This window comes from Suricata suricatta, chromosome 8 (assembly GCF_006229205.1).
Source record: "Suricata suricatta isolate VVHF042 chromosome 8, meerkat_22Aug2017_6uvM2_HiC, whole genome shotgun sequence".
Taxonomy (NCBI): Eukaryota; Metazoa; Chordata; class Mammalia; order Carnivora; family Herpestidae; genus Suricata; species Suricata suricatta.
Genome location: NC_043707.1, coordinates 28,728,524 through 28,737,249, shown reverse-complemented (window position 1 = coordinate 28,737,249; position 8,726 = coordinate 28,728,524). Strand labels below are relative to the sequence as shown.

The 8,726-nt window shown below is 46.8% G+C and overlaps 2 protein-coding genes across 2 annotated transcripts in view; both read right to left on the bottom strand.

Moving 5' to 3' along the window:
- BCL7B (BAF chromatin remodeling complex subunit BCL7B) overlaps window positions 1-5,290 on the bottom strand; it is a 23,201-nt gene extending 17,911 nt beyond the window's left edge. Inside the window, exon 1 of the mRNA XM_029945722.1 lies at window positions 5,258-5,290. Coding sequence (XP_029801582.1) covers window positions 5,258-5,290 — 33 coding nt within the window. The remainder of the gene's footprint in view (window positions 1-5,257) is intronic.
- Window positions 5,291-7,409: 2,119 nt separating this feature from the next.
- On the bottom strand, window positions 7,410-7,707 carry LOC115299730 (ubiquitin-like protein 5). Its single transcript, XM_029949204.1, has one exon. The coding sequence runs from the start codon at window positions 7,690-7,692 to the stop codon at window positions 7,471-7,473; it is 222 nt and encodes a 73-aa protein (XP_029805064.1). The 5' UTR covers window positions 7,693-7,707; the 3' UTR covers window positions 7,410-7,470.
- Between the last annotated feature and the right edge of the window lie 1,019 nt (window positions 7,708-8,726).

Genomic DNA, 8,726 nt, shown 5'->3' with positions numbered 1-8,726 from the left:
GAGGCGCGCGCACCCGCCCGCCTCTTGGGGCTAGAGGCCTCAGCGCGCCTGCGCGCTTCGCCCCGGGCGTCCCTCCCTGGGCGCCCCGGGAGTCCCCTCCGCACCCAGGCAGGCCAGAGTGCGCGGTGGCCGGGCAGCATGTGCTGCCGGCAAGGCGAAGTGCGAGGCGCTATCAGTGGGGGGTCCCTGGCTCTCAAGTGGTTTGGATGTCAGCACCTTTGTTTCCTGGCCCAAGTTGCTGCCATTACCTATGCTTTATGCACTTGACCATAATGGGTGCGCGGTTCTGTTACCTCTAACTCTCCACTGCCCTTGCTTTCCAGCTATACTGCTGCGCTCTAACCACAGAATTTAACACCTTTCTTCAGGATGCCTTCTGACTTTTGCACACACCTGTTCCCTCCCTGGAAGTTTCTCATCGCTTTAACTGACCACTTACTTGTCTAACATCTAGCTCAAACTGAGGGAAACCTTCCCTGATATCCTCAGGGCCCACCTAGCATGCCACATCACTGCCTTATTTTATTCCGCAATCATTAACTGAATGGTGTGCTCAATGCAGAGGACAAAAATCTGGAGGTTTGCCTTCAAAGAGCTTTCAATTTAGAAAAACAGACCAGAAAGCAGTCATTTAAATTGCCATTTTATAAATGGTAGGCTTAAGGAAGTTCAAGATGCTGTAACAGGCCTAATCCATAGGAAGGTTATCCAGAGGCTTCTGGAAAAACATAACTTTGAAGCTGACCTCTGTGAATAGGGTACATGCAATTGCTCCAAGACGTGTCCACAGACATTGTAGAACATGTTCAATAAATGTTTGGGTGAATGTTTAGTTTTCAGTACAGCTCCTTTGCTCTCCCTACCCCACCCCCCACAGGCATTTATTGATGTCCTAGCCTCAGGAGACGTAAAAGAAGCAGGTAACAGTTTGCATTGATTGGTCGGTAGTGGCTGCTTCTCTGTCTCAAAAGAAACTTCCGGGACACCTTGGTGGCTCAGTCGGTTAAGCGTCCAGCTTCAGCTCAGGTCATGATCTCATGGCTCATGGGTTCGAGCCTGGTGTTGGACTCTGTGTTGACAGCTCAGAGCCTGGAGCCTGTTTCGGATTCTGTGTCTCTCTGTCTTCCCCTCCCCCACTTGCAATCTATCTCTCTCTCAAAAATGAATAAATGTTAAAAAAGAAAAGAAAAGAAAAGAAACTTCCTTCTGTGTGCCCCAGAGGAATGCATAGCTAACTCTGAACTTGACACAGCCTCTATGTTAAGCCTTTCATGAGCAACTAACATCATGGTTGATAAGCATATTCTGTCTTGCTAGTGAGAGGCCCGCGAGTAACGGCTGCCTGACTGAAGAGTAGAAGGGCTGAACCAGCATGTAAAAAGAAGGGATGGTTCTAGAACTAATGGAATCAAAGGTGGTACATGTTTCTCAAGCCCAAATGATCCAAAATAACTCAATGTAAGGGCTGCCTGAGCACCTGTTATGCCCTACGGGATATAGGACACTGTGATGCCAAGATGAGTAAGACACACTCCCTGCCCTTGAGGTGAGGGTAAGGAAAGCAGTAAGAAAATAAAACAAGGCAGAACATGGCAAGTGTCGTGAAAGAGGCCAGCTCCCTAGAATTCTCCAGTCCCATCCAGAGGTCCCCCTGGTCTAAGCACACAGCTCAACAACCGCTGACAGTTATGTCTAACTTCTCTCTCACCCCTGTCCAAGTCCTGGCCAGCCTCCCCTTCTCTCTACTCCAAGGCTGCTACTCCTTCCAGCTGCTCTAGCCCTCTGTGCCCATCTCTCCTCCAGCCCACCCTGCCAGTCAGCCACCTTCCTCAGGCCACCTCTGCTCTGCACCCCTTTTCCTGCCCACATTTGCGCACCCAGCCCTACATTCCCCACCTCTTCTCTACTGGAGCTCTCCGTGCATAAGAGAGTGATCAAAGTGAGCACTACTCCCCACAGATCACACAAATGCCCTTTGTTGACATTCTTTTCTTTAAATAAAAAAAAAAATCGCACTTTTGACATTTTCTAGGTGAAAGCCCTGTGCTGGATGCTGAGGGGGATGCAGAGATGAGCCAGCCCAAATCTCTGTCTTGGGCAACTTGCATTCAAGACAGTGACTTCCCAGGTCAACTGGGTGGCTCAGTCAGTTAAGCATCCAACCGGCTCAGGTCATGATCTCACGGTTCGTGGGTTCGAGCCCCACGTCGGGCTCTGTGCTGACAGCTAGCCCAGAGCCTGGAGCCTGCTTCAGATTCTGTGTCTCCCTCTCTCTCTGACCCTCCCCGCTCAGGCTGTTCCTCTCTCTCTCTCTCTCTCTCTCTCTCTCTCTCTCTGTCTCTGTCTCTCACTCTCTCAAAAATAAATTTAAAAAACATTAAAAAAAAAAGACAGTGACTTCCCTTCTCAGAGTAAAAGCTACAATGCCCCATCTGTCCCCATACCTCCTCTCACTAATTCTCTGACATCCCGTCCTATAACTCTGCCCTGCTGTCTCTGCTCCAACTATACTGACCTTCTTGCTCATCTGAAAACATCCAGTAAAGTTTCTGCCTCAGGGCCTTTGCACTGCAGGTCCCTTTACCAGAAACACCCATATAATATATATTTCATGTCTCACTCTCCCACATCCTTCAGGTCTTTACTCAAATGTTGTCTTCTCAATGCAGCCTTTCCTGGCCACCTATTGACGAATGCAGTATCCATCCCCCCATTCACTCTATATCCCCATTCCACAACTGATTTTTCTCCAGAGGATACATCACCGCTTGAAACACTATTTTACTTATCTATCTTGCTTATTATCTACCTCTCCTTTCAGTAGTTCTGTGAAGGTGGCAACATGGTCTGTTTCGTTTTGTTCACTGATTATCTAAAACAGAGCCTGGAGGCACTTGGCTGGCAATTCTTGATCTCCAAGTCGTGAGTTCAAGCCCCACGTTAGGTATAAAGATTACTTAAAAATAAAATCTTTTATAAAATAATAATAAGATAAAGCAGAGCCTGCAACTCAGGAGGTATTCATTACATATTTGTTGAATGAATCCCCCACCTCAATGCATCCTCTTCCATGAAGACTTCCCTGGATCACTCTGAGTAGGAAGAAGGATGCCTCCCTTCCCTAAACCCCCACAGGACCCTAGACACACTCTGCATTACATTCAGCAGCAGGGATTTCTGGGACAGTCAAGAGAAGCCACCCTGAGGACCACAGGACACTGGGTAAACGTCCTCATATGTTCCTGAAGATCCTACGCTTGACCACAATGTGAAGTTCTTGTACTTGTTCATTTGGTCTTTATCTGTTTTTTTAAATGTTTATTCATTTTTGAGAGAGACAGAGCATGAGCAGTGGAGGGGCAGAGAGAGAGGGAGACACAGAATCCAAAGCAGGTTCCAGGCTCTGAGCTAGCTGTCAGCACAGAGCCTGACACGGGTCTCAAATTCACCAACCCGTGAGATCATGACCTGAGCCAAAGTCAGATGCTTAGCCAACTGAGCCACCCAGGTGCCCCTCTTTTGCTCTTTATTATTTGCTATCCCCTGAGGTGTCAGCCCTGTGAGGGTGGGGACCCTGTCGTCAAGTCTACCATTACATCCTTAATGCCTAGCATGACACTTAGGCAGGTGAGGTACTTACTAAAGAGCGACTGGGAGAATGAATGAATGAATGAATGAATGAATGAACAAACGCCATTCTTCCCCAGCAGGCTCTCTTTTCAGGGCCCACTGTCCACCGTGCTCTCCTTCTCTGCTCTGTCCACCTGACCTGTAGAGCACCGCACCTTCTCTGTCAGAGTGATGTAGCCCCACTGTAGCACGCAGGCCCCCTCAACTAGCACACGTGCCTGAGGCCCAGCACATCCATGATAACAGTGGCTCTTCTAAACCCTTTCCGTGGCTCCCCGTTGCCTCAATTCACATGCACACCGCAGCATTACTCAGGTCCCCCGGGATGACCCTGGTCACAGAGAGAAAGGAATGCTAGGAGACACAAGCCGGAGTTGGATTCCCAGCTCGGCCACACACTTGTGTCGTGGCTTTGCTGTAGGTCACCCAACTGCTCTGAATACCGGTTTCTTCTGGGTTTTTGCTTTATTTTTCTGTGAAGTGAGTTCACAAATGACAGCTCTATCCCCCACAGGCTTATACTGAGGATTTGGTGAGGTGAGGGGTGGGAAGCGCATGAACCTGGGAAACTACAAAGTGCCTTGCAGGCAGAAATACTTCTTGGTTTCCAGTGCCACTGCCCTGCCTGTACTTAGTCCCAGCTATACCAGACCTGTTCCTGGTCCCTGCACAGACACCACTCACGCTGCCTCTCCCCGAAGGAAGGCTGCTCCCTCTCAGAACCTGCTCACCATCCTTCTTTGGACATGCCCATCTTGCAAGGCTCTGCCTACTCCACAGTGCTCCCCCAAGGATGTCATCCCACCCTTGCTCAGACCCCCAGGGCACTGGGTTCACCTCAGTCAGCCCTCTCCCTTTTTACCTTCTGGAAAGCTGCGATCCTCACCGAGCTGCTTCAGTGGAGGACAGGTCCCAAGGAACCTGGCGATGCCCACAGTTCCAGCCTAAAGCCCTGGGTGTCCATCTCCCATGCTGGTATCTGCGAAGCCCTGTTTGAAGACAGGCCTCAAGGAGGAAAAGCCTGAACTCTGTTGGAGTTCTTCTCCCTTCCCTCCATCTTGGGTTGTGTGAAAAGACCTGTTGGGAGAGAAGACAGAGGACCAGGGTCACGGTGGTCTTTTTGTGAGAGGCACTTTGCAGCTGTGCTCCTTTATAAAGCCACAGAGGCCCAAAAGCCAGTCCTGAGGCATAAGGGAAACCTATAGGTGATTGTGAAGGACTCCCCATGTCTTTGTCAGCTGAAATAGTGAACCTTCTTGAGTTTTTTGAGAGGCTGTATGGGCTAACAATAGAAGGTTCCAGAAGGACTTCAAAATATTTACAGGCGGTGGGTCCTTCATGGATTGCTAATGAACAGTGCCAGGAAGTGAGAAACAAGAATACAGCCATTGAAGAGCTTTGCCCCATGGGAGCGCTCTCCTTTCTTGCTCCTGGCCATCTTGGTGGTAGCTCTTGGTTGGGGCCGGCCACGCCTAAGGCAGGAAGACCGTGGCTGCAAAGAAGATGAAAAAGTCACCGGAGTCGATCAGCTCTAGGCTCCAGCTTGTTAGAAAGTGGTACGCACTCACCAGGGTATGAGCTGCCTGATAATGGTCAGACATAGTGACCTAGAACTGGTCACCCTCACCAACTGCCCAGCCTTGAGGAAATACTGTGCCATGTTGGCCAAACCTTCAGAGGCAACAATATTGAGTTGGGCACGGCATGTGGGAGATGCTAGAGTATGCATGCAGGCTGTCCCTGATCCGGATGATTCTGACATCACTAGAAGTATGCCACAGAGACTGGTGAAAAGTCAATCACACAAAATTTTTCTTTAATAAAACTGTCCAGGGAACCTGGGTGGCTCAATTGGTTAAGCATCTGACTCTTGGTTTCAACTTAGGTCATGATCTCGCGGTTTGTGGGTTCAAGCCCCACGTTGGGCTCTGCGTTGACAGTGCAGATCCTGCTTGGGATTCTCTCTCTCCCTCTCTGCCCCTTTCCTGCTTGTGCATATGCATGTGCATGCCTGTGCTCTCTCTCAAAATAAAAAAAAATAATAAAATAAAAAACACTGGCCAGAGCCCATTAAAAAAAAAAAGGAATGCAGTCAGTGAGGGCTAGTCAGAGAGGGTCCAGTGCTGCCCCCACTGTAAGGGCTACCCCCCCACAAGAAGCTTGTTAAAATGCAGATCCCTGGGCCCTGTCCCCATGGTTTTAATCTCTGAAGTTCTATGATACATCTTGGGCACATATATTTTATTCTCATTATATTTATCCTAATATATAACACATCCACCTGCTGGAAAATGAAAAGGTTACAATGATGTTAGTAATTTTGAAGCTGGGTGAGGGGTGCGTGGGGGTTCGTGATTCTGATCTCCCTCCTTTCATTATACTCAGAAACGTTCTATAACATTTTTGTAAAGGTATGAAGTGACGTTCAAAGGTTAAAGCAATAAAGCAAGTCCCCCCCTTTCCAACGGTCAACCTGTGGTCACCTTGTTCCTCACTGCCTCACCTTCCCGTGACAGTCTACACCCATGGTCTCAACATGGCTGCACCGGGGAAGTTTCAACAGGCACTGAAGCCTACTCCCCACATACCCTCGACTTCCCCCTTCTCCACCTCCAGAGATACTGATTTAAGAGTCTTCTAATCCTTTGTATTTCTGTGGTGTCAGTTGTTATTCCTCCTCTTTCATTTCTGATTTTGTTTATTCAAGTCCTCTCTCTCACCCTCTCTCTCTTTCTGATAAGTTTGGCTAAAGGTTTACAGTTTTGTTGATCTTTTTGAAGAAGCAGCTCCTAGTTTCACTGATCTGTTCTGTGGGTTTTTTTTTAATCTTATTAATTTATTTCTGCTATAATCTTTATTATAATTTCCTTCCTTCTACTGGTTTTGGGTATTTTTGTTATTGTTGTTGTTCTTTTCGTAGCTCCTTTAAGTGTAATGTTAGGTTGGTATTTTTCTTGTTTCTTGAGGTAGACCTGTATTGCTATAAATTTCCCTCTTAGAACAGCATTTGTTGCATCCCGAAGATTTTGGATCATTATGTTTTCATTCGTCTCAATGTATTTTTTCTTAATTTCTTCTTTGATTTCTTGGTGGATCCATAGTTTAATAGCAATTATTTGCCCTCTATATATGTATGCTTTTTCCAGATTTTTTTTCTTGCAGTTGATTTCTGGTTTTGTAGCATTGTGGTCAGCAAAGATTTCTGGAATTACTTTGATCTTTTTGAATTTGTTGAGACTTGCTTTGTGGCCTATGTGATCTGTTCTGGAGAACATTTCATGTGCATTTGAAAAGAATGTATATTCTGCTGTTTGGGGATGGAATGTTCTGAATATATCTGTTAAATCCATCTGACCCCGAGGTGTCATTCAAAGACACTATTACCTTGTTGATTTTCTGTTTGGATGATCTGTCCATTGAGGTAAGTGGGCTGTTAAAGTCCCACAAGTGAATTGTCTTGTAGATCAGAAGTCTCACATGGATCTCACTAGACTAAGATTAAAGTACATTCCTTCCTACAGGCTCTGAAGGCAAATCTGTTTCCTTTCTTTTCCCAGCTTCTAGAAGCTGCCCACTTTCCTTCGTTCCTGGCTCCTTCCTCCATCTTCAAAACCAGTTATAGCACATTGAGTCCTTCCCATGCTGCCGTCTCTCTGATTTTCTCCTCTGCCTTGCTTTTCCACTTTATTTATTTATTTATTTATTTATTATTTATTTATTTTACTTCTAAGACTTTATTAACATGAGTTTTTAAAAACAAGCATCCATACCAGTGTGGGGACGAGGGTGGGGGGACAGGGGAGCAAAAGGGAGGGGAGGGTGGTCAGCAGGAAGTCCGCTCTATTGGTAATAAAGCTCCAGGTTCATCCCATCGTGGATTTCGTAGTCTCCCAGAGACACATGGTCCTTAAAAATCGTGTGCCACTTCTTCAGGACGATCTTGTTCCAACGGGTGCCAGTTTGGGCTGCGATTAGCTTCTTAAGGTCCCCGATGGTGTCATCGGTGTTGCACTTAACGCGGACCTTCTTCCCTAGACGGCCGTTGCGGACAACCTCGATCATCCTGTCTGGAGCCGGCCTCTTGCCTCGAAACACCTGGAATCTACCGACGCCACAACCCCCCCCCTCTCTCTCGAACGTGGGCTTTTCCATTTTTACAGATGTTGTATCCCTGTGTTACATTGAACCCACCAAGATAGTCCAGGAGAGTCTCCCTATTTTAAAGTCAGTTGATTAGCAACCTGTAAAATTCCATCTGCTACTTTAATTCCCCTTTGGCACGTGTCCCTGCAAAATTCTTATGCTGAAATCCTCACTCTCCTGATGGTGTTGGGAGGTAGGGCCTTTGGGAATTGATAGGTCATAAGAGTAGACTCCTCATGAATGGTATTTGTGCCCTTATGGGACCTGAGGGGCGCCTGGGTGGCTCATTTGGCTCATAAGTGTCCAACTCATGATTTCATGGTTCGTGGGATTGAACCCACATTGGGCTCTGTGCTGACAATGCAGAGTCTGCATGGGATTCTCTCTCTCTCTCTCTCTCTCTCTCTCAAAGTAAATAAATAAACTTTAAAAAACAGGGATTTCAGAGAGCTCCTCTGCTCACTTTCTGCACGTGAGACACAAGAAGATGGTCATTTATAAAACAGCAGGCATGCTCTCACCAGATATCAAATCTGCCAGCACCTTGATGGTGCTTAGACATCCCTTCCTCCAGAGCTATGAGAAATACATTTCTGTTGTTTACACCACCTACCTTATGGCCCTTTGTTATAGGAGCCCAAACTAAGACAGCATGTAAGCTAACAGATTCACAGGTTCCGGGGATCAGGATGTGGGCATCTTTGAGGAGGCCATTATTCTCCTACCACAGAGTGAGATTTGTCCATATCAGAGGAAAATGTACTTTTCAAAAGGTGATCTTTTAACTGTGTAACCCAGTTTGGAAGTCAAACTGGGGCCCAGCTCAGAAACAACAGGCAAGGTTGAGTAGTGAGCTCTGACCTGCATGTATGTGTACATATATATGTATATATATATATATATATATATATATATATATATACACAAACACACACACACACACACATATATAT